Source organism: Coturnix japonica, chromosome Z (genome assembly GCF_054131305.1).
Source record: "Coturnix japonica strain WE chromosome Z, WE-NBRP24, whole genome shotgun sequence".
In the NCBI taxonomy this organism is placed as follows: domain Eukaryota; kingdom Metazoa; phylum Chordata; class Aves; order Galliformes; family Phasianidae; genus Coturnix; species Coturnix japonica.
The window spans coordinates 17,589,553-17,616,241 of NC_140702.1; the positions used below are offsets into that span (position 1 = coordinate 17,589,553).

General features: G+C 35.0%; 1 protein-coding gene and 1 long non-coding RNA gene across 5 annotated transcripts in view; one reads left to right on the forward strand and one right to left on the reverse strand.

Moving 5' to 3' along the window:
• Window positions 1-26,689, reverse strand: part of ADGRV1 (adhesion G protein-coupled receptor V1) — a 235,322-nt gene that overhangs the window by 90,485 nt on the left and 118,148 nt on the right. The window contains exon 85 of one of the 4 annotated variants that reach the window (XM_085527987.1): window positions 16,149-16,711. The exons of the other annotated variants lie outside the window; for them this stretch is intronic. Within the exon in view, the coding sequence (XP_085384113.1) occupies window positions 16,580-16,711 (132 nt within the window). The 3' untranslated portion in view covers window positions 16,149-16,579. Of the gene's footprint in view, window positions 1-16,148; window positions 16,712-26,689 lie in introns of those variants that run through there. 4 annotated transcript variants of the gene reach the window in all.
• Window positions 9,401-16,754, forward strand: LOC116652487 (uncharacterized). Its single transcript, XR_004305571.2, has 3 exons — window positions 9,401-9,528; window positions 14,149-14,236; window positions 16,644-16,754. It is a non-coding gene; the product is annotated as an uncharacterized LOC116652487 (long non-coding RNA).

Consider the following 26,689-nt stretch of genomic DNA (forward strand, 5'->3'; position numbering starts at 1 on the left):
CATAAATATCTGTACTTTTTGATCATATCTGATCAAATAAAAGTGTACACCATGAAAATTTACAAGGCAAATGGATACAAAAATAGGTATACAGCTTATGCCAAGCTTCACCTTTTGTGAACAGCAACACACACACATGTCCTTAACTGGAGATTCTTCTCTGCTATGTTGATTGGAATAAAGGTGACAATCTTATTCAGAAGAAATTTGGAATGTAATTGAAAAATGTAAGTACTATTTTTTACTCCAATACATGTCAACCACTTCTTATTAAAAAGCATGAATTAATATATGAAAAAACTGTATTGAATTTCTTATGTCTTACCACACTTAAATGCACATGTAAAACCGCAGTTAAATAATAATAATAATAATAATAATATAAAAAGAATTCATTTTTAATTTAATCTAGAAAAATTGCAAAAACATGAACCCAAATTCCATCCATATTTATCTCCAGAGTCTCACAATTTTTACTCAACATTTTTTTTTTATCATCTGTAATATCTTGCAGATATTAATTTAACTGCTCATGACAGAGCACTGACTCAAAATATTTTAGAGAATGGGATACAAGAATCCCCTTCATTCCCTCCACAGGTAAACTGTAAGGAAAGTCCTTACAGAATATAGCAACAAAATCCCATGTGGGCAAATTTGAAGAAACATCAGTCTTCTGTGCATTCTAATTGGAGTGTGTGTCAAGACTGCCTCTCAGTGGGCATATCTGTTTTCAGTGTAAAAGTGAAAGTCATCTAATTAAGTGGAAATCCCCTTGTCATCATGTGTGTTCTCATACTTCTGTCACTGCCAAAATTAAATAGATATACAGAGAGATAAACATTAAGCATTTCCCAAATTCATTTCATTCATTTAATTTTTTTTTCTTTTTCTTTTTTTTCTTTTTTCCCCCACAGTTGTATGTATCATCATTAGAATTTCTATGGTGAGGTTTTTCCAAAGGACTTCATTGGCACTGCATATTTAAAGTGATCTGTTCTTCATACCAAATGCTACTTTGATTAATTTTTTAACTTCTGTTCTCTTTTCATTTCTCAGTATAGATTTCTACAAAGTACTTGGCAAAGTTCCTAAGGTTTATACCTGATGTATCTCATTCCCCCTCAACCACATCCATGGGTAAACAGCACTGTTCTGATCTCAAAATCTCAAAATCCTTAATTTGCACTGAATCTCTTCAAAACAGAATTAAATAACATCTTCTTTCATCGCGAAGCATAATAGTAAAACTGAAGAAACACACTCCTCAGGAATTAATGTTTAAATAAGAAGCAAAAGGCAATCACTTCTGAAATATTCTGATGACAATTATCATGTGAAATCAAAAATAATGCTGAATAGAATATTAGCATCTTAGCAAAGACCACACAATTGTTTATTATGATCAACAGCCTACTCTGCTATTGGACAGGACAATACACTGTATTTCCTGTAGAAGTAAGCTATTTGTCAGTTATACCATAAAATGTAGAAAATAGTTGTTGTTGTTTTTTAATAAATGCAAAGGAAATTTCCCTATATTCATTTTTCCTCCTCTGAATATTAATTTCTCCATTTCCACTACACTAATCCCTATCTCTGTTCCAGAGAACTTCACACTTTCATTATACTGTACTGAGTCTTCTAGAAATTCCTCAAATCAAGAACCAATTTTGCAAATCTCTACCTTCATTCAAAGTGGCTTCTTCCTTAATATTTAAACAACAAAACAGAACACAGTCACCAAACAAAAACAGTCCCATTGTTTGCTTTGAGTTCTGGAATGAAGGATGCAGGTAAAGAGGGCTGGCACAGGAGGTGAGAGAAAGGAAGAGGCATTGAGAAACAGGCTTAAGGTGGAAATTAAGTTACTGAGGATCAGAAAAACTGCTGTTAGGAGCCTACAATGCAGCTTTTTCAGAATGCCTGAATAGGTGGAAAGGAAAAGTCATTGTTTACAGCCTTCAGGAAGAGAAAATTTTTTAGACTTACTTGTTCTCAAAGGCCAGCTCTTCCTAGGCCTTCAAAGAAAGGCCTTTGAAATGGAGGCAACTTATGTTTTTTACACAGGACTGATGATGAGTTGTGAGTTGGTATCTTCAAAGAGGTTAGCCAGCCACAGAACTTGGAGAACATATTTTTACCACGTGTTAGCAGCAGGACATTGCTGCACAGTGAAATCTCTGACTTTCTGCTCCAAGAGAAACTGAACAGGTTACCATTTCTTCTACTCTTTTAAAAGCTTTTTGCTCTAGGCCTGAACTGACCATAAACAAAGGAATTCAGTCAGATTGGTGGGGCATGAGTCATCCCACAAGCTCACATGAAAATGAATATCCTTGGTTTCTCTTTTTTTTTCTTTCCCCCTTTCCCACAGTCTTCACTGACTGAGCTTTTCTCTTCCTTGCATCTAGCCTAATGATCAAGATGTTTCATAAAAATAATTTTAAGGAATAGGAGCAAATGGAATGAAGAAAGATAAAAGATAGACTTAAAGAACAAGCCAGAAGAACAGGAAAGGCTTCAGCTGACACAGAGAACACATACAGTTCGTGTTATTCATGTTTTGGTAAACCACAAAAAACACTTTTCCCAGCCCTTAAAAACTGCGGCAAAACTCAATAGTACCACTGTATGCAAGGAGTTAATATTCTGGAGTTGTAGCAACAACCCTTATAGTCTAAATTAGCTCAGAGTAGATTTTACTCTTGAACTGTTCAGTAATAGAAAGACTCTGTTTGCAATGTGACAGAGAGTTCAAAACCACATTGAAGCCAAGTTAAAAAACTTAACAGACATTCTTCCCCCCCCAAAACATTATTAATTATTACTTGAGTGATAAGCTAAGGTTTCATTCCCAATGTTTTTGCACTTTGGCAAAGTAATGTTGCAAGGTAAGTAAGCAAAAACCAAACCAATACAGAGAACTGATGGAGAGCTGCAGGCAAGTTTGGCAGTTTTGAGGTACTGTAATAAATCTGTCACAGAAACCACAATTCAAATAGCTTACATATTCTTAATAAGGAAGTTCCTTCTCATTCCTTTTTAATCTGAATTTCCTTCAGTTTGTGAATATAAGCAAGAAAAAATTAAAGGCCAATTAACAGAGACTTTCGTAACATTTGTAAGCAGAAGGTGAAAGTGACCAGGCTGCTGATGACACTTCTTAAAAGACCAGGCACCAGGTCTTATTAGGTCATGCTGAGGATAAAAAAGCTACCTTCAGTTGTTAGCAAGAGATGGAAATTTATGCCTATACAAGGAGGTTCAAGAGTATATTGTATAGATGATGGACTGGTGTAAATTCAAATATATTAGGTATAAAGCAGCAGTAGAAACAAACGTTCCACAGTACTATCTTCCATTTCTCCCACAGAAGAAACTGAACTTTATGTTGCTTTAAAAACCTGACAGAGTGCCTATATATATATATATATCCTCCCATTAGAATTTGTGAGAAATGAGTATGAGACCATGGAAATCTTATTGCTAAAAATTTTCATCTCACATAGATAGTACATATCCACCTGCAGTGCGATACAGCTACAAAAGGCTAAGTGAGCCTTTTGAAGTAATCTCTCCTACAAATACAATCTACGGATGGAACACAATTGTGCTTTTTTATGTCTGAATGCACAGCGATTATGGTGAAAGATAACCTCTCTTCCCCCATGTAAGGGGCATGTTTTCCTAACATGTTCTGACTGTAGGTATTAAAATAGGAAGTGAAATACTAATAGCAAATGGTGTTACTACTGCCAGACAGGAGTGCAACCAACCTACAAATTTAGCTGTGCATGATGCCCCAGGAATTCTAGAAAGGTTTGCCAGAAAGAAAGATACATTTACAAACACACTATAACTTAGAATACAAGTTTGTTTGTTTGTTTTTCTTATAGATCGATACAATATGTCCCAGAGGACCCCTGTCTTTTACAAAAGACAGAACAAAAGCTAGTACACTAGTAAGCACTGTTCTCCTAACCAGTAGTGCTTTATACTGCAGGTGAGAAGTCAGCAGTTTAATGGATTTTGGTGTGACAGTATCACATGTATTCATTCTGACCTTTTGGCCTGCGCCTATGTCTTAAATAGTTTGAGTTCAGCAAACTCAGTTTTGTCTCTGAAACCAGCCTAGTACATTATTAATTAAAGTATTCCTTCATTTATTAATTTAGAAGGGAAAAGTTGGTGAATTTCTCCTGAATCCAATCTTACAAAAACATTTGGAGTTTTTTAACAAATGCTCTTCAGGATTATATAAAAACTAAATTTTCAAATGGTTTCATACATTTTTATGTTGGCATTTTATTTCTTTTATTTCTTTATATCTTCATAAGTTGACTTGAAGATGTGGTTAGTTCTTAGACATGTACAAATTTACTGTGGTAGTTTGTCTTTTTATAGAGGTGTTTGGTTTTTGTTTTTGTTTTTGTTTTTTTCTTCTTTCACTCCAGCATACAAGGAAGAAAGAAAAAAAAAACAAACAATAAAAAGCAAACTATGTGTAGAATTTTGTTTGTGAACACAATATAATACTCTTAAAAATCATTTCCTCCTCCCACATTTGCACCCTTTTCCGTCTATGTATATTGGGAATCACTGGAACTGACCTTGTATGTTTCTGTTTCAGCTACTAACAAAAAAAGCAAAGTCCTCTTTTCCTGCGGAAAAAGGATTGAAGCTTCTGGCTTTAGTTTAATAGTTTATAGCTCCCTGAGGTGTTTAGCTACTCACTTCACTTCTTTGTAAATTTAGACCTTGAAACAAAAGGAGATATTTATATGTTACAGTGGTATGATTTTAGCCCTGCGAGGGCTACTATAGGAAGAACCTCTATGGCTCTATGGTTTCAACCCCTTTCTCAAGGGAGAGACTTTTTCAGGAAGATAATTCATTGCTTGAGTGCAGGTTAACAGCATTGTTAATATATAGAAAGGAATCATCAATAGTTTAAGAAGTTTATACTTAATTTGGTCAATCAGTAACAGGTAAACTACATTATGAGGGGGAATTGTATAAGTGATTAATTCCAAATCTCACATAAACTTCTAAGTAACACATGGAAAATTACAAAGTGTCTGCTCTGCAGTAAGAATTTAGCATCCTATCTACTGTGGAAAGATCTAGTAAAATACAGACACACACACACAAAAACAACTTTCCCCCCCAAAAAACATCAGAGCAATACCTACAGAAATACCTACCGGCTGAGAAAAATAAAAAATAGTAATTATACTTACCTTTAACTATATTATATTTTTATGTGGCTACTCTTATTTAAGGAACTTTTTAAAAACTTGAATGTTCTAACCTGAAAGCAATGAATTTATACCATTATTTTAAAAACATACAAGAAGACCACCTACTTACCTAAGTACCTCTTAAGTAACATTTACAAACTTGAACTCTATCAAGTTAATATTGGGTTGTGGAACTGCTTTCTATCAGAAAACTTAAGAGAAAAGTAACAAGACAACTTGAGCTTTAGTTTGTAGGAAGCTCTGAAAGCTTGAGGTTGAACAGCCATCTCATGGTAGAATAATTAAAATTTTTGAGAAATTGTAACAGCTTGACTGAATTTCTGGAAAAGCAAGTTGGAATATAAGATAGGAAATTAGTATCTCAAAGACAACATGGGATTATACAATTTAAAAAAAATAATATTGTTTTTTAATGTGAATATGCTTGTGAGCGTGTATTTCTCACAGAGTTCACAGAGCACTAGACTAGGACCTGTGTATTAATCCTGACTGTGCTCTATTCTAATTTAAGTACTCACAGAGGAATAATTTTTCTCTGCCTCCCGCTTTCTTCATCTACAACAGACAGATTTTACATATGTGTATTTTTAAGTACTCTGCAATGGCCTGTGGAAAAATAACACATATGAACTTCATGTTGCTGTGATTATTTTTAAAACCATCTGTCACTTGAAAGAATTGGAGACAACTTGTCATCCACTGAGCCAACCAGCTGCTTTTCAGAGCTCTACTGACCTAAGGCTACAAAGATTAATAAGTAATACCACAATTATGTATGGTGGTTAAACAGCAATCCAGACTGCAAAGCCAAAATAGACAGTTCTCTTTCAAGTACATAAACTTGCCCTAGATTAAACAAACTAGCTTCAAAGGTCTACAAGACCAGAACTGAACCTCTGCAGGTCACTCTATTTGAGAACACTGTCCTTGATGTGTTGAAGTTCACTGGGCTACATCCATATTGCTTGTGTTTAAATATTAAATCTGATTCTGCAGAAAAAGTTTTTCTTTTTCTGGAATTTTACATTCTGTGCCAGAAGCTTACCATTTACAGTTCTACTGACACTGCCTGAAACATCAGCCTATAAAAAGACTTAGCATAGCATTTCCTAGTGTTGTTTTCACTTCTGTTTATTTTACCATAGCAATCAGAAGACAATTGTGGCACTTGTACATTAAGAGATTTTTATCTGCCAAGCTGAGCAAGCTGAGCTGTAACATATTTGTCTGAAAAGACTCCCAATTGTTTTATGCCAACAGACAATTTTTCTTAAATTTTTATTATTATTATTTTCTCAGAAGAGTCTTGACTCCTTAATATAGTCTCCTAGACATCAGTGCAAAGAGTCTATACTAACTTAGAAATATCTACAAAAAGGCGGTAAAGTCATGAGCCATGACCATTATGAATGAAAAACATTTGCTAGCAGAAGGGGCTACTCTTGGAAACTTTGCTTGTGAAAGATGTGGTGAATGAACCTGATTCCAGGGCTTCCTGGTACAGTTGTGGAACTACTCATTACAGAACTCTCATTCACTTTGAAGCTGCAAGATCTACATTAGAATAAAGACTGGAGGTGGTGTAGATGGAATGGTCACATATTACAAGAAAAAGATTGCAGAGAGAAGATAGTGAAGGAACACATTTTGTTGGCCACAGTGTTATCATCACTGGTGCTTAGGTCTTGATGAGGAATAGCAGCAGTCTACGCTCAGGTATCATTGCTTTGTTTCATTAGTTTGGCCCTCTACAAATCTGTACAGTTAAGCATGCTTAACATTTTTTTAATCTTTCTTCTTCTGTCATGAGAAAAGTAAACACCATAGCAAAACACACTGTATATGACTTGTTTATACATGATCTAAGCACAACAGGTATAGATCTGAGATCTCTCCATGAAGATACTTTTTATGAAGTTTGCCAACTACAGATTTTCAATGGATAGTGTGGTTTAATAAAAAGGACTGTTCCAGTTCTACCCATTGACAGTGTTGACTGGAATTAAAGTTTTGAGCATATTTCTATTTTGATATAGTTACCTCTCAGGGAGAAAATGTTTAACCAGTATTCTCCCAGAGAGTCCTGCTGTGAATAGCTGTGAAATATCTTCTGGAGACAGTTAAGCTAAGCGGGTGTTTTTCTGCAGGACAACAAATCAAGTGCAACAAAGATATCGTGTCACATTCCTGATTCAGAAGGAACTGTGCCCTAATGGCTGTTTAAGCAATTGAATTCTTTTGTGTTTCTGAATTCTGGTCACTTCACAACATAAGGAGAGGCACAAGGAAAATGAGCAGATGCTCCTCAGCTTAAAAATCTATGGTACTTTGCTATGGATTGAGGTTTCAGAAGATGTCAATGTAAAATTGGATTTATTACTTAGTTACACTCTCAATTATTAAGACAAAGATGCTGACTGCTGTCTCCTACTCCTCTGCATGTTTCAGTAATTCAAGTCTTCCCCCAGAAGGCTGACTCAGGTACTCAGGCTCTTCTGTGAAAATACTCACATGCTGTATCTTCTTCTAATTTTTAATCTCTACTATTCTGTCACTGTAAATCTGCTTCACTGTTTTAGAATCTTTGTGATATTTTATAGATTTATCAAGCCTAAGTGAATACAAGCAAATATTTTCTTTTTTCTAAGATAGCTTCTACACAGTAAAAACTTTAATGAAGAAACTTCTATCATTTCTCTTTTTAAAAGCTGTGAACAACCATCAACATTGTAATCACTTAAATCATACATGCTTTTCAAGCATGACTACGAGCTCTTTGAAAAATGATGCCTGTTACAACTTGAATTAATTAATCCTTTTTAACTACTTTGTTAAATGGAATTTCAAAATCCCCACAGTTCTGCTTGTTTACATGCACAAAGCAGGAAAATACTATCTACCTCCTATTAACTGTTACCTTTTTTTTATTCCTCTATTTGTATTCTTGAAAGGAATGTATGTCAGTATTCGCATACATAGGATATACTTACAAAGTAGCATTCCCCAACTAGGTAGGGAGGATTAATGATACAGTGTACTTTGCCATCAAACATGATATTCCCAGCTCTTTGGGAAATGACTATTACTCTCCCCTGTTTCTGTTTCCCTGGAAACACAATAGGAATAGACACAGAGTAGACCTCAACACGAACTCTGGAAAGATACAAAGGTTACTTGCCCATGCGCTGAACACATGATTATTGAACTAGAATGTTTTGGTCTGGAGATGCTGGCACATATTTATGTTGACTTAGAATGAAAAAAAAAAAAAAAAAAAAAAAAAGGTTAATAAACCAGTACACAGCTTCCAAATTCTCTCCCTGTGAATGACTACCCAAAATACTCTTTTTAATAATTTTTGTTTGTCCTTTTGAAAATGTATCTATTCCTGGCTAAAGAACTTACTGCATGCACAATTATTATCTCTCTTTGGAGTGTTTGCAATGAAAATATGGCAAAATGGTTAGCCTCTAGCACAGCTGTTTGTTTGATCCACTCTAAGATTAGATAACTTCTAAAAACTGATTTATTAGGTATAGAAAAATCAAAGACTTTGGACTTACTCCCAAATAAGATTCATTAAAAGTGTTAGTATTCAAAGAAAATGACTGTTGGAGAACAAAACAGTGCTAAAAAATGCTGAACAGAGTCTTGTATTTGTATCTGCTGTCAGTACACCAAAAAACTTAGAAACACTTTGAGGCACATAACCCAGAAAAAAAAAAAAAAAAAGGTAACAAAACAAATAATTTTCTATGTTGGATAGCTCAAATTGGTTTCACAAATTCACATCACAACAACAGATCACCTGCTTAGTAGTAAAGAAGTACATCTTCTGAGAAAGATCATGCTTTTCTTATTAGTGATAAACAAGCTGAAATATACCGTGGTTAGCAGCTGAGTACTTCTCTCCATCACAGTTGGCAAAATTATCACACCTAATCTTCAGCAGTGGACTTTGCTTACCTTTTCTGATTGGACAGAGCACTAAAGATAATCTCCTCCTTCTGCTGTAAAATTCCACATTTGGGGATTTTCTGTCAGTAAGACAAAAACTCTTATTTGCTGAAACCAGTACTTAAGATATAGTTGCCAAGAAGAAAACCTCACACACACACACACACACACAAAAACCCAAACAAACAAAAAAACAAACAAAAAAACAAAAAAACAAACAAAAAACCAGTCCTGTTTAAAGATAAATGAATCTCTCCTGTGGGATATCTTGTATGTGGGATGCTCAGCTAGGACACAGTAGACAAAGGTACAAATATTTTGCTCTTTCTCAGTTAGCTAGACTAAGTAATCTGAGGTGAATATGGAATGAACGTATTCCAAAAACCTTCATGGGAGGGTAGAACAGCTTAATCTCAGAGACAGAGTCTCAGGCTGTAGAAGTTATTTTACCATGGCAATTATAAAAATGCTTTTTCTCAAAATATTCTTAAACCAAGTATGACCTATGTAATGATTATTTGTGAGATGTTGTGATACTAATGAGTAACTGTTTACTCTAAATAGCTCTTTAAACTTTAAACCCATTGCTCTAAATAACTCTATGCTTTAAATCTCAGGTGGTATAACATGATTCAGCTCTTTTGCAGTGTTTTACAAGACTACCACTGTAACCATAGTCATTTCAATCCATTTTTAAGGTCACATAGGGCCAGAGTTTCATTCTATTATTCCCTCTTCCCACTGACTTCAGCAGCAAAACTGGCCTGACTACTATCTATGAGAATGACAAGTGCAGACTGGCCTTTGTTGCTTTATTTATTTGAAATACATTCGTGTATAAATATGTATTTTACTGCTCTTATATTCACATCTATGACAACTCAAATGAATGTCCTGGGACTATATTTAAACTACAGAATAGAAAATGGAGAAAAGTTGCAAGAATATAACCAGTCATTTGTTGCAGAGAATTCAACTTTGAAACAGCAGGACATCAACTGCAAGATAATACATGCAGCACACAATCTCCCCATTTCAGATTTGAGCAATTCAGACACAACAATATATAATATATAGTATATGATGTATCATACATGATATATGATTGATATATGGGATATATGAAATATATTGTAGCAACAGACACTGATTTGCAGGAATAAGTGGCACGTTGATATTTCCTTTACTAAAACAAATACAGGCACCCGTACAAAGTCTAACTGGAGAAAATGTTAACTTTGCAAGAAAAGCATGGGCACCATTCAATCTTGATAACTTAAGAAGTATTTTAAATTCTTTGGAGTAGTATTCATCTATAAAGGCAAGTTTACTTAAGGATTTCAGTCATCTAACTAATTTGTATTGATAATCTTTTTGACTAGTAACAGGGTACGAATAAAAAAGGTTCACTTGTTTTTTCAGTTAAGTACAGATTATGGAAAGAAAATTCAGGTACCATTTTTGACAAGTTCTTGCTTAAACTACACCTCCAGGTGTGTGGTATTCACCACCTCTCTGGGCAACCTGTTCAGCACCTCAGCACTCTCTCAGTAAAAAAAATCCTTTTGCATGACATCTAATCTAAAACTTACCTCCTTTTATATTAAAAGTGTTCCCCCGACCTATCATTAACTATACTTGGAAAAAGTTCATTTCCCTCATGTTAGAAATTTCCTTCCAGTAAAAAGTGGAAGGTCACAATGAGGTCTCCCTTCCAAGCCCAGTTCCTTCAGCCTGTCTTCACAGGAGAAGTGCTGGAGCCCTTGGATCATTTGCTGTGCATTTCTTGGATTTTCAGTTTTCATAGAGAAAATCCAAACAGAAGTGTATTCTGGGTTCAGTCTTGAGCAACAGTGACACGTACATCAAGAAATGATGAAAAAGCTGTTTATTTCACTTTCAAGTACAATTGGTGCTTGCATTTTTCTCAAAAATACTTGATAAATCTAATCACCTGGTTGCTGTGCAATGTCAGGAAAAAGAAAATGTGTCCTGTGTTGAACAAGAGGCGTATAAAGATCCTGCACAGATTCTTCTTTGCTTTGTAAGGGGAAACCTAGTCTGAAACTTGTATCCTAACTAGATAGAAGTCCAAAATACAGGCTTCTAGTAAATGCAGTTCTGGATAGGGAAAGTTTCAGACTAGCAGTAGATAAAAATGCATCCTGTATTCATATAACTGTGTTCATAATTTCTGCAAAGAACAGTGCCAGGAGCAGACACTCGGGACACTGTACTACAATGCTTGTGGCAGAAATATTTCATAGGAAAGCTTTTTGAGGATGGAAATCAACTCATCCAAAGCAGCTGTATTATAAAATTAGAGAGCTTCCATACATGATTGCCAGGCTAAAAGCAGAGAGGAAACAAACTGAATTCTGTCAGTTCAAGGATTTGAAGTGTAGTAGATTTAGGAACTTGTTTGAATATATGAAGCAGAACAGTTCAGGAGACAATCTTCAAAAGTTTTGAATACTTAGCGATGGCACTTCAAGTTGTTGGTTGCTTTTCCCCCCCATTTTCTTATTAACCATATTTGTTTCAACAATATTTTCAAGTTCTCTCTTCCTGCCAAATGCAAAGAATCCTTTCCTACATTATAAGTATATGAAAATCTGCTTTGTCTTCATAATAGTCTAGATCCCACCATTCTCAACCCAGAACCACCACAGAATATTCATGTCTGGTATGCCTCACATGGTGAGCACATGGAACTCATCTTGAGTATATCAGCAGTACAGCAAAAGGGAAGTTAGGCAAAATGGTACAAAAAAGTAATGAGAAAATTTGGAGGCAGAGCAGGAAACCTGTGCTCAAGAACATCTGTTTGGGACAGACAGCTGTTCAACAGAAGTTAACAGGCTAAGGAAATGCAGTGTACCAGACTGTAGACAGGGCCAGAAGAAAGAGAGCATGTTGCCTCTGATCTGCATTTAGATTCTGGTAAGCCATTTTGGAAAAGTGTTTCTTAACTTCTAAAGTCCAGAGCTGGAACAGCCTAAAGTAGCTCTCCCTACCAATGGGATATGGATATAGAGAAAAATGTGGATAGTCACAGTGAGTTCTGTACTGTTTACTTACAATTTGGTTCAAGAAATATCCACTGACCTAAAGGCTGTTCTTTATTTCATGAAGCACTTTTCTGCTATTTTATACTTTAATGTCTTACAAAAGCTTTCTTCAAAATACTTTACTAGAACAAAAAGAGAAAATGATAACATATAACAAGAAAATTGCAAGTACAAGAAACCTCTGTGTATTAATAATTCCTCTATTTTTTTTTCTCTAATCCTGTTAGTGACCAACTCTCATAATGGACTAGTTCAGATACTTAGTTATACTTCTTTATGTAATTATGATACTCTCAATTGCCTACAGAAATGCGATTTCTTACCAAATATGCGTGGAAGCCTGTGTAGTACTCCCCCTGTAGGCTGGTCTGTTAAGAATTTAATGAAGAACAAATTACAGACTCGAAACTTTTTTTCTCCAGGTTTGGCATCTTCCTGCATTTTCTCTTCAAGCATAACACACACCATGACCCACAATTACTTTGTTCACACAAGCCACTGTGATCTCTGTCTCATGTGAAACAGGAAAATGAGCTGCCAATAGTGAAGTCATTAGTACCCAATTAGCATGTCTGTAAGCTTTCTATCATCCACTATCCAGGAAAGTCCAGAAAATAAGGCTGCTACAATGACACTTTCTTGGCTATTTTCTTTCTTCCGATTTAACTGTTTTAAAGTAGTTTACCTGGTAGCAAAACAGAGCTGATGAAATTCAAATGCTGATAGCTCTAATAGGAATAGTAAGTAAGAGAGACTACATTTATTTGCATGCAACTCAACCACTTTATCTTTCTAACTCATTCTGTCATAAACTCAGATATGAAATAATTAGCTTGAAGGCTTTTTTGATGGTGTGGGTTTTTTTGTTGTCATTTAATATTTTTTTTTAATTGCAAGCATGAATTAGACACCATTTTTAGCAGCCAGGAATAGAAACTACAATGAAAGTGCTAAATTGAAGTTTTCAGCCTCAATCTCCATTTTTTATTTTTTGTTTTCATTCACTAACAGTTTTGTTAACCCAGTAAATCTTCTATGTGTTTTCCAGTACTAAAAAATTAATGCAAATTGGTAAATATTATTTATTAAATTATAAACTGTTCCCTGCTCTTAGGAGCTTTTTCTCAGATGTCCTTGAGAGGTCCCTTTCAATGTAAATTATTTTCTGATTCTATCACTGTAACCTGCTATCATCTGTGACACTATAACAACAGTGTACAAAAGGCAAAAAGAAATCTGTTCACTCATCTTCTTTTCATCTGAGAACATGTAAGCAAATGGGGGAAATGAACGCAAACACTGCTCATAAAACAGAACATGAGATGTACAATAAAAGAAGAAAACTGAAATATATGCAGGACTAAGTGCATAATATTGTTCTTGAATATGTAGTCAGGAAATACAGGCTCAATGAAACCCAGAAGAAGCAATTCAGAGTTCATTTGAATGACCTAACTTGTATGACATGCAAGCAGAAATATTTTTGCAAGACAACTCTGAACAGACAGGTTTCAAGATCGTGGAGATGGTCTCTGGGAAGCAAGTAAAATATCAGAGTGTTTGTGAAAGATCTGGGATACAAATGAAAGTACAGATCTTCAAAATGTTTTAAAGAGGAAAACACATGACTGTGCTCCAGTTATGCATAATATAAGAAGATGGAAGATTGTAAGTCCTGAGTTATATATGAAAAATATAAAAGCTAAAGTTGAGTTGGTACTAAACAACAGAAAGGTTTGTTGCTGTTTTCTTTGTTGTCAGCTGAGATAGTATTTAGTTATAAAAGTCCCTCTGTGGTCAGTTTGTTTCACTGTTATGTCATCCTCAAATTAAAGAACTTTTTTGTCCACATTCAGACAGAACATCTCATGTTCCAGCTTGCATTCATTTCCCCTTGTCCTGTTGCTGAGCACCACACAGAAGGATCCCGGCCTCATCCAAAAGGTACTGTGAATGTTATTATAATACTGTGGACTTCCGGCTTAAACTAAAATTTCACCCAATGCCACTAATTAGACATCTGCAGTACATACAGTTTTAAGAAACCTCCTATTTGTTCATGGCATATCAAATTTCTAAAAAAATAATAATAATAGAGTTTTTCATTTTGTTTTGTATTTTTGTGTTTTGTTTTAATATTGTCTGAAGTAAGCTGAGGATATTTCATAATAAAAAATAAATCAGGCCTCATAGATCTGTTGAAGGAAGACACATCCTACAGTGAATATGGAGAGAAAATAACTGTCTTAGAAAGATACTTATTTTACAAAACCCACAGAGTCTTCTGATGTCTTAGCTATTAATGATGAAGACAGAGGAGCTAGAAGAGAACATGTTTAAAGATAAAAGCAAACTGAAGGATGATCATTGACACCCCATAATTTTAATCACAAAGAAAATGGACAGTAGAATCTTTAAGTGGTGTCTCAGATACATAAGGAATACTCTTGCCAATGAATGTGAACATATGAACCAGACAATTCATATGCAGTGATATTACAATTTAGGAAGGTATCACCAATATGAAACCTACAACCAGCAAAAGATCTCTTAGACTACCTCACTACTTTTACAGATAGATTTCTTAACTAATTAACTTCCCTCTTCAGACACATCAACTAGCTGTTCCTATCATCTTCAGATAATATTGTTTTCAGAGTCATTCATATATGGCAATAAAACTACTCCATACTGATATTCATTCAAATAAGAAGAAATTTCTGTTTCCAAGACAATGCATTCATTATTGAGTGTTTGCTCTACAAGACTTCACTTTTTAATAACTTGACTTTCTTTGAAACAAAGCACATCTGTTCCAGACAAAATTAAATAACTGTATCTTCTTTCATATCCTTTTTCTTTCATAGTAAGAGGTTACAACATCACCTTATTCTTGATCTTTGTATATTTATATCTGTTCACCGTATTTTTTTTAATGCAAGTCAGGAAATACGTGAGTGATTAAATATGATCATATCTGATTGCCTAAAAAGATCATATTAAACAGTTACAGTCAACATACAGAATTGAATACTCATATTTTTGACATTTTGTTCTATTATGTTGTTAAAATCAGGACATTCTCTGTAGCTGAGAATATGAAAACCTTGACACTGTCTTCTCGGAACATTCTTTTTGTAAATATCTCTAGAACTGGTTATTTGATCACTAATGTGAAATATGTGAATTTAAGTATTTCTATGGATGAAACATTTTTTCAAGCTTTCTGTTATTTGGGGGAGGCACTGGAAGAGGTTTGGCAGAATGTGATTTATGGCTAATGGTAGACCTCATTAATTTGCACAGGAAACTAAAAGCTGAACTGCAAATTAAATGAGATTGTCAATTTAAATAGTAAAGGAAAAATGCAAGTACATGTGAAAAACAAAAATCTCCAGAATATCAATGTATCTCAATATGTTCTACATTTAAGAAACTTACTGTACAAGTTACATAATTAATAATATTTTATAACCCATGGAGGATATTGTAACATAACATTCAGCCTGTTACTAGAAATTCTCAAAACTATGTTTGATTACTCTCTTTAAATATTCATCAGCATTTAAAAGGCAGTCTTTTAAAAAAAAATAATGTCTTGTGCTGTGGAGAAAGGACAGTTATGTTGCTGGTTTTCAAAAAATTTCCAGTATCACCATAAATGTCCTGGATGACTTTGAGTAGCAAATGTTACATTAAAACACCAAAAAGAGATTGCAGCCCTAAAATGTAGATGCTTAGCTCTTGACTTGGGATCCCTGCTTTGAACCTGTATTTTGACATTCCCATACACACTCTGAGGGTGTTCATGGTGCTATGTATATATTGCAGGATGACTAGACACAAATTAATTTACCTGCAATCTCCTCTTCTGGACTTGTGTAGGATATAGTTCACACCACTTCTGCCATGTCTCTTTGTCCCCTTGAAAATGTAATTCACAAAGGCTGGAAGGAATCGCTGCCCAGATACAAAGCTACAGAGAAGGTCTCCAAGGAAAGTAACAGAGACAAGACAATAAGAAAATGCAGCTGAGGATATGGCAAAGTACATCTCAGCTTCATCACTGCTACAGGTTCCCGGTAATGTAATTCATAGCAGCCAGCATATGGACTGCAGCCCATAAAAAGCACAAGTTTCCATCAAAAGAGGTCTCAGAAGGGAGAAAAATTCACAAAAATGTGTCTCTTCTGGGAAGGTAGTCCTGCAATATGGAGTTGCAAGGATGTTTCTATATCACATTCAGGTTTGCAACCAGAAACTTTCTTCCAAAATTTGGCAGGAGATTTATCCTTTCCTTTTTAAAAAATAATGGTTGAAATGGTAACAATGTCTTTCCTTTATGCAATAGGTCCCTGGTTTTAAGATCCACCTACGAAGTGGAGAGACTTGGCTTCCATGGCCTCCACAACCTGAAGACTGAGAGGGGGCAGATCAGTTATTAGAGTCTCTACACACAAGTAACTCTTTATCACAAGATTCTTGTGTATACATTTGAGCAGAAATCACAACCAGGATCTCCCCTCTTCTAAGTAAGTGCCCCAGACAGCCACAGTCATGCTCCCTCTTGCTCCCTTACTTTGACCTAAGGAATTCTGATACATACACATATATATATCCCATAATACATATGTATGTATATATTTCTGTGCAAAAGGCGAAGCGGAAGGAGCCTTCCATCCAGACTAGCCTATAGACTAGTAGTCAGATCCCAAGATGAAATGAACAATCTTTATTAAGACTGGAAACAGGGCATGCTGAAACACTGCACATTAGGGTGTGTAGTTTTAGTAGGACTATATCTCCATATTAAAGCTTCATTCTTAGGAAACTGACTGTAGCTGACTATGAACAACACACAAACCCTTATCAGAACTCCAAGGTTCCTATTCTAAGAGAATTTTGAAAAGTATAGCACTTTTGCACACAACCTCTTTTTATTTTGTGACAGGTCAAAACCAGATTAATTAATCTCAGAGCAGGAGTTTGGTTTAATATGCAGGGGTTATTATTATGCACTTCCTCACTGATTCTGCATATGAACAGGTAAAATATCCAGTAAAGGGAGCAATCAGAAGCCTTCTCAGACAGTATGCCTTAGTCATTATATATTGTTTCACATGGCTATAAACAAATCCCAACAGATTTAAAAAGAAAATACAAAAACAGTTCATTAATAGGCACATTTGAAAGTGGAAAGAAAAATCTAACTGGTGATAGCTGAAATAGTAACACTGGATTATTAACATCTTTGGTGTTCTCCTTTCCACAAGGTTAATGCTTGTTTGATAATAGTCAAGGAATGCAGCAATGTTGACAAAGTTCTTCTATAGCACTGGTACTCATAATGGAGATAAGCTGAGAACTGGCATATTTCATCTAAGGCAAACATGGCTGAAATACCAGCTCATGAGGCAACAGTTTGAATAAATAGGAACTAAATTCTAGTGATGAAAGCTGCCTGAGGTTTAAGGTGTGGCAATCTTCTTTACATACTCACTGGCACACACACATGGAGCCTTATTACTTCTCACATACTGAAGATGGCATACCTTGTTGTTTTTTTTTTTTTTTTTTTTTTGCTGTGTTTTAAAGAAGAACTGTATCATAAGAAGATGGGAGATGTCAAGTCTGAAACACTTATGTTTGAAGTTTATAAAAGAAAAGAAATAAGCGAGTCAGAATCAGATCACCATATCTCATGAAAACATGCTGAATAAGACTCATTGAAAAAGTTTCTATTTGAGAAAGGAAAGCAAGATCAGACATACATAAAAAAACCCAAGAACATATTTCTATGTTCCTCTCTGAACCAGATCCCAAGAACAACTGACATATTATGGATAGCTAAACATTTATATATCTCTTTATAAGCATTTTGTTTTGTTAACATAGTGAGTGTACCATAATGCAGTGCAAACTTTATTTCTAGGCTTATTTTTCTCTATGATGTATGTATCTGTCTTATCTATCCTGGATGTCTCAGCTGAAGAATTCCACTCAATCTCCTCACATACAATCAACAATATATATGCAAAGAATGAGTCTGTAAAATGTATTGTTTGACATCTGCAGGTACACAATGATCATTAAAATGTCAGACTTTTATGTAAAAGTTATCAAAAAATTGCTTTTGAGGTGAAAGGAAAAAAAAATAAAAAGGAAAAACAAAATCACTTTCTATATTAAGATGAAATTAAAACCATATGAAGTGCTTTCACAGTGCAAATGAGAGGAAAAACATGAGAATTCCTCTACAGAAGAGATAGGGATGCCTTTCACTGTATCAGGCAGCTCCATGGCCATCCAGTGTGACCCAGAACACTACCAATGGGCATCTAAAACTTCCTTGTTTCATTGTATCACCCCTATGTCCATTTAAAATCTACTCTCTTTCAGTTTAAAATTTTTGCCCATTCTGCTGTCACAACAGGCCTTGGTGTACTGGGCTGACATGTCCAAGCTTTGGTAGCAAGGGCAGTAGGGTGAGAAGAGCCCAGCAGTGCCTCATGATTAATGATGATATTAAACAGTATTGGATCAGTACGGACCCTCAAGGAATACCAGTCATAACTGACTTCCATCTGGACATTGAGCCATGAACTGCAACTGTAACAAATCCATTCAATTCTTTATCCACCTCACAGACAATTCTTTAACCACCTTACAGAAGTACTGTAGTACTGTAGTACTTCATTCAGAAAAGCTATTTTTAATTCAAGCTGAAACATCAGCTGAAAAATTAAGAAAAAAATTAAGTCAGAAAGCTAACAGAAAATGTTAGAAAAAAAAAATTAAAAAATGTTTCTCCTTAGGTTTTAGCTATAAAAAATGAAAATAATGGAAAATACATTCATACATATTTTATTTAAAAAGAGGTTAAAAGTTGTATTTGCTGTAGTTTACATTTTTTAAAGGTAATTTATTATTTCCTTTGTAATTACTTAATTACTTCTTGTTACCTTTCAAATTGAATTTCTGGGGAGAGAAGGTGAAGTATTTCTGGGCAAGACCATCAGTAACTTAAATTATTTGTCATCTGTTGACCAGAGCCAGCAGCTAACCACTACATGGCCACCAAACAATTCACTTGCAACCGCTGGAGAGGAGAGAAGTAGAAAAACAAAAGTAGAAAACTCATACATCATAATCTTATTCAACATATTTGTAGGCAACATGGACAGTGAGATCAAGTGCATGCTCAGCAAGTTTGCAGACACCAACCTGAATGGTTGCTGACATTCTAGAGAGAAGGGATGTCATCCAGAGTGACCTGAAAAGGCTTGAGAGGTGAGCCCATGCCAACCTCATGAAGTTCAACAAGGCCGAGTGCAAGGTCTTGCACCTGCATTGGGGCCATCTCAAGCACAAATATAGACTGAGTGGAGAATGGCTAGCTAGCAGACATAAGGAACTGAAGATACTGGCTGATGAAAGACTCAATGTAAGCCTGCAGTGTGTGCTTGCAGCCCAGAATGCCAACCATATCCTGAACTGCATCACGAGAAGCATGACCAGCATGTCAAGGTATGTGATTCTGCCCCTTAAATGTGAGGCCCCCACCTGGAGTACTGTACTGCATCCAGTTCTGAGGCCCCCAATACAAGAAGGACATGGATCTGGAGAAGATGCAGAGGAAGGTCATGTAGATGGTCAGGGGGCTTGAGCACTCCCTCTATGAAGACACACTGAGTGAGGTGGATCTCTTCAGCATAGAGAAGAGAAGGCTCTGGAGCGACCTTACAGTGGCATTCCCCTACCTGAAGGGGGCCTACAGGAAAGCTGGGTAGGGACTTCTTATAAAGGCATGTAGCAACATCATGAGGGGTATGTCTTTAAACTGAAAGAGGGTAGGTTTAGATTAGATATTAGGAACAAATTCTTTACTGTGAGGGTGGTGAGACACTGGAACATGCTGTACAGTGAGGTTGTGAATGCCCTCTCCCCTGGCCCTGGAAGAATTCAAGGCCAGGCTGGATGGGACTCTGAGCAAGCTCCAGTGGGAATGTCCCTGCCTATAGCAGGGGGGTTGGAACTAGATGATCTTAAAGGTCCCTTGCAACCCTAACCATTCCATGGTTCTCTGATTCTACAATTAGAAAGCATGGAGTTCCGAAAGGAAACAAACCTTGCCACCCAGCAGAACTAAATGCTACACTAATACAGTTACCACTTTCCAGCTCTGAAACAGATTTAGTTAGTGGAAAGGTAGAGACCTCCGCACTTTATCAGCTTATAATGCTTTGTAGGAATGGCCCTTTAGGAATACAGTTCTATTAATCAACCTTTCAAAGAGAAAGCTAAGATCTGCTCACATGCTGTAGAAATCTACAGTGGAAGAATACCACTAAATATTGATTACTCCAATAAAAACTGCAACAATTTTCTCTACAATTAAATGTGAAAAACAAGTAAAAATAAAGCTCAGAAATTGGATGTAAGGATTTGCTGCACTGGAATTCCCTTCATACATCTCAGAAAGACCTGTAGGCTTAGTTACATAGTCTTTTTAGTTGTACCTATATTTTGAAATAGTCTTGATATATCAATACAGTTGATATCAAAGATTGAAATTCTGTTAAATTAGTCATGTGAAAAAACATATTGTGATATTATTTTGGAGGTGACCATTGTCATATGTGATTAATCAAGTAACTAAATGAACAAAATCTGCATGTTAGTTGTTTTAAACTTGTACATGGTTCATACACAAGCAAGCAGGTCAACAAATGAAGATAAAGACTTGATATCTTAAGTATAAAAAAATACTTGATATTTTACATCCCTTATGGTGTCTAACTTTCCAGAATTAAGAACTGTAAGTTTTATGACTTCTGTTAAAAACTTTTAATAACTCAAAGTTTTCACATGAACATCAAGAAAAGTACTTCTAGGAGAATAAATCACTGAACAGTAGACAATTTAGGTAGAACGTGACTGATCCTTTCTTCAAACTGTTACTACCTGTAAATTTCAAATACCCTACTCTGATAAGTTTTCAGTTCTCTACAAAGAATCAAGCTCCTTTCTTAGCGATAGTGACTGTGGTATCTCAGCGTAAGCTACATGCTATCCTCATCTTCCCTCATCAGATCTTATTAGGTATTCAAAACATGACTGAACTGTGCTTACTACATTCATCTACACAATTACAGCAGACTGATGGGACAATTCAAAGGAGAGCTCTTGTTTACTATGAAATGAAGTTGTCTTGGACCTGAATTGTGTCCTGCTGTGTTGTTTCATGGGAAAGGAAAAGGCAACTAGCTCACGATCACTGCCACAGAGAATAAATTTGCAATGAAGTACACTAAAAGCACTGCCAGAGTATGAAAGAGCGAGGAGAGTACAGTGCCCAGTAACAACTTGTGGCCATGATCTGAAGAGTTAACAAGGGCTAGTGACTGGATACAGAGGACACAATAGAGTTAATGAACTTAGCTAAATCAAATAAATTTACTTTGGGATTGATGTGGAGTGTAATGTGTGTGGCAGGGAGGCATCAGAATGAGAAAGACTTCAATGAAAGAGCACCAGAATGTCAAATTAAAGCATCAAGTATTCTATCACAGCTAATGGTTAGATAAGAAGAGGTCATGGATGGTAATCTGTAGAGCGAAGAGGGTTTTGCTGGAAACTGCTGAAAACAGAGGGAAGGGAGAAAAGAAGCACATACTGAATTTCAATATAGCAGGGGGTGGGAAGCAGTAGAGAGAGATGCAAGTTACAAGTCTGAGCATGGTATGAACCAATGTTAAGCAACAGCTGATTTTAAGAATGGAAGAAAAATGGAGGAAACTTTCAGTAAATACTGTGGAAAACAAATGTTGTTTTCTCTACTTATGAAATAATTTTATTTTAACCAAAGAAAAGTAATTCATGTGGCCTCTGCACTTTTTATCATAATTCAGAGGAAAACTGTGTAGGCCTCATGAATCTGGAAGGCCTACAAGATGCTGAGTTAAAGATTAAGCACGGTTTATATAATCAGTATCTTAAGAAAAGTAAGTGATGACACACTTCCCAATGTATATTCAGCTTGGAACACCTATGAAGTACTTTGAAAATAAACCAAGTTTTGTGTAACTAAGGAACAACAGCATCCTAAATGGGTGAGAGTTAGGGAAAAAATGAAGAATCAAAAAAGTGCTGGAAAGTCATAACCAGCAGGCTCCCAAATTTGTTATTAAAAAGAAATAATAAAATGTACATATTTGATCATGGATACATCATTTTGTGTAGCTTCTTTTAAAATCTTTTTAAATGCTTTCACCTTAGTCTTGTAGTATGTTTTGGCTACTTTAGTCTCGTTTCTAAGGTTGAGTTAATCTTTGTCTTTTTTATCTCCATAATCACATATCTAAATCATACATATATTTACATATTTATATATGTATATTTATATATAAAAGTGTCAGTCTTAAGTCTAGAACAGTTCAAATGTGTTTTTAAAATATGGGGAGTTTTAAGTATCTTATTTTTTTTACTCATACAATGATTCTCGAGGACTGATATTAATTCACTGCTTAAGAGCCTCAAAACATTCTAAGTGTAAGATCTAATATCAGTGTACTGCACTCAGATTTTTCCAGTTCTGAAACAGATTCCAGAATTATACTTTCTTATCTTGAGATATTTATTCCAAGGCAGTCCTGATGAAATAAGTGAACCTTCTCATAAAAGTAGCTTACACAACATAGAAAAGTGAGAGAAATTGGCTTATTCTCTCTCTCTCTTTGGAAACATACCACTTCATACAGATTAAAACTATTCATTATTACTCAAAATTCAGAAAAAACACCAAAGAAAGGCAATTTTTTATGTTCTGGCAAAAAAACAAACAAACAAAAAAAAACAAAAACAAAAAAAACCCATACATAAATAAATCATTAGTATCAATCAATAATTGCAGAAAATTACAACTCCTAACTGAGTTGGGCATAAAAGAATTTTTCTCCACTCCTAGGACACTACAATTCAATTTGTCCAACAGAAATAAAAGAAAAATAATGACATTTGTATGTCAGCTCCTTCTACGCATGGTATAGAAAAAAAAAATAAAAATTCAGTACAGTTTCATAGGATGCTCTCAACACAGGAAATTGCCACCTGCTATTAAGACATATAGAACAAATAAACAACACCTAAACATCATACAACAATTTAAAGGAGGTCAATTGAAAGTGAATGTGCTTAATTTTTTTCCCTTCAATCTCTTGTTTCACTTGAAACCTCCATCTTCACATAACCTTCATCTTCACAATGGACCTAAGAACCCACATTCACTATACAAATAAGTTTCACATTTCATAAGGACAGTGGGAAATATAACACTACATGGATGGAAAAATACAAGATTACAAAACCCCCTACAGTAATACTTTAATGAAGGTTTTAAACTAACACAGGTCCATTAAATAATGTCACATTTAATGAGTACTTAAATAATATCATTAATAATGCAGTAATTGGACCTCTTTACAAAAAGAAAATCTATTTAACACTTTCATCATTTCCGGCAATACAAGTTACTGAATAGTGTCTTATTCTTAGTTGTTATTATTTTTTTAAAACATAAATAAGCCAGAAATAATGAGCAAAAGCAAATTTTCCAGGAACCATTTTCCCAACCATTTAATTTTTGTTCCTAAAAAAAAACCCCACAAAAAACCTTCAACCTATCGCTACTGTCTGTGTGTGATTATATCAGGTGAGGATATAAAGTTACTATTGTACCCATGTTGTCTTGGAATTATCTGCAACTTGGACAGCTTAGAGGATGCAGGATTGCATTACATGTAATTTCACAGAATCTCTCACTCTAAAGACAATCTAAAATTATTTTTTCTATCTATGTATTTACTTTCAGATATGTTTTTGACTGTATACTGTTTCACAAAGTTTATCAATTAATAAAAATAACTTTTCCATTCATCACCTGAGTTTTTAAACAAGTCATAGTTTAGACACTAAACTACTATGATGCTATATATGTGTTATTGTTCAGAAAATAGAAAGGATTTTATTTTTCTTAAATATAAATGTATGCTTTAAAAATATTTTGAATAATATTCTAAATTTTATATATTTATATATTGAAATTTCTCAAGAGTTTAAATTATGACTTAATTATGAAAAAGAGGATACCTATGAAAAATAAATGGGTCAAGTGTAGTTCCCATACCAGTAATGTAATCTAGTTAAGTGCAATTTTACTAGAGAATTATCTTTGGGTAATTTTGTGACTACTGCTTATAGAAATCTGGCATATGCTTTATAATTCCCAAAACTGTTTTGTTTTGATATTAGCATGGAGATGGAGGAAAAGGTTTCACATAGGCAGAGAAAGTTAAATGTGTTATTTCCATCATTGATTCATAGGATTTTTAACATTAAAGATGGCTGAAGAACTAATATTGTTACTCATTGTGCATACAGAGGTCTATTCAAGAGGTGTCTAGATGAGGAACTACGAGATCTGGATTAGTAGCTTGTGGTAGCAATGGTAATGGGAGGATGTCTGGACTAGATGATCTTTCTAACCTTGTGATTCTATGACTGTGATTCTACAGAGAGCACCATTTCATCTAGTTACTTTAATAGTAATAGTAATAGTAATAGTAATAGTAATAGTAATAGTAATAGTAATAGTAATAGTAATAGTAATAGTAATAGTAATAGTAATAGTAATAGTAATAGTAATAGTAATAGTAATAGTCTCGTGTGGGTTGGAAGGGACCTTAGAGATCATCAAGTCCAACTCCCGGGATTCGAGCCTCTGTGCTGCAGAGCAGCACTTCTACCACTTGCACCACAGGGGGGATTCGAACCCCGGGCCCTGGTGTTGCAAGGCAGCATTCCTACCACTTGCGCCACTGAGGCACACATTAGCTTCCATTCCTTTGCATTTCCAGTGAAACTACATTCATGCAAATCTTTAAGAAAACAGTTTGACATTAACCAAGTATATTTAAGCAACAAACAGTATTTACTATCAAGTTTAATAATGAAAGCTTTCTGATTTCCCAAGTCAAACTTGGGAAGCTTGGACACCCACACTGACAATTAATCTGAAGTGATTAGTAGGTACGATGTTTGGTTTCAGCTAAAAGTTACTTCATATGATCTTCCTAGTATTAATGCCATATATTATTCTATACAGAATAAAGGCAAGTTATATGCTTATCTGAAATATAAAGGTTAATAAAGGTTAACACCTGAACATCACTTTTATGTTTCCCAGGTCAAGAGTAGGCCCAAGTGTATCACACCGAACTAATGACTTGGCAATTGTAAAAAGAAGGGTTTAAGAACAAATTAACAACCACCCAACTACCCAAAGCTCTGCTCCAAGGTATAAGACTAAAAGATCTGCATGAATTACAGACCACAATTAATTTTCTTATAGAGCTGTCTTTTATCTCACGTGGAGATCTTTTGAGAATGTTAATATAATTGTCTCTAATTGAAATACACTAGTGTATCTATAATAGAAATACTCAAGCACAACTTGAAATATTTTAAAAACACTTCAGAAATAATGAATAGCAACAACTATTTGTGCACCTGTGAAAGAGGTGATAGGAAGAGAAATTATTTGTGTACACAAGATTCAGAGGACTGATTCATCTTCACAGAACACATTTACATTGCATGATTTCTTGATTTCTACTTCCCAATATTTTTCTTGTTGTGAAAACACACTTTTTTAAAAGGCCAGTTATCGCCTTCCAGAGCTTCAGTTTTAGAAATGATTTTTGGTCTCCAAAAAATAAATTATTTCATAAATTACATCCCAAGTTGAATTTTAATGAATTTGGATTCTGACACGTAGAGGGGATCTACTCTTGAAGGATCCCAATGACCACATATGACACTGTGAACACAACCCATTTGTCACATGTTTCCATAGAGTGGTGCAAGAGCACATAATCAACAAATACGTTTTTGAAGACTTTCTTCATGACTGAACCTGATTTTTTCTTTGTTCAGACCCTGACACAATTCTACCTGTACTTGACAGATGAATCTTGCACAGCTGCTCTCTGGTGTAATTTACACCAATAAATAATCCTCTTTAGTCTTCAAAAGGATTTGTTATCTACTGTGTATGGAACATGAACTGGCTGGAAGATGTGAGAAAGAAAGGGACAAAGAAACTGCCAAAAACTGAATCAAAAAGACCATTTAAAAAATAAAAGCATATCCTGAGAGATGGAAATATGCAAACAAATGAAGCGATAGTGGTGGTGTAAAAAGAAAAGGTGACTAGCCTCTATTTTTTGTCAATATGACCATAATTTGCTGCAAAGCAACATTACTGAGATACCATTGCTCAAGAAAGCTGATAGATTTCTTTCTTCCTATGTTAAATTTTGTGGGCCAGATTAACACCAG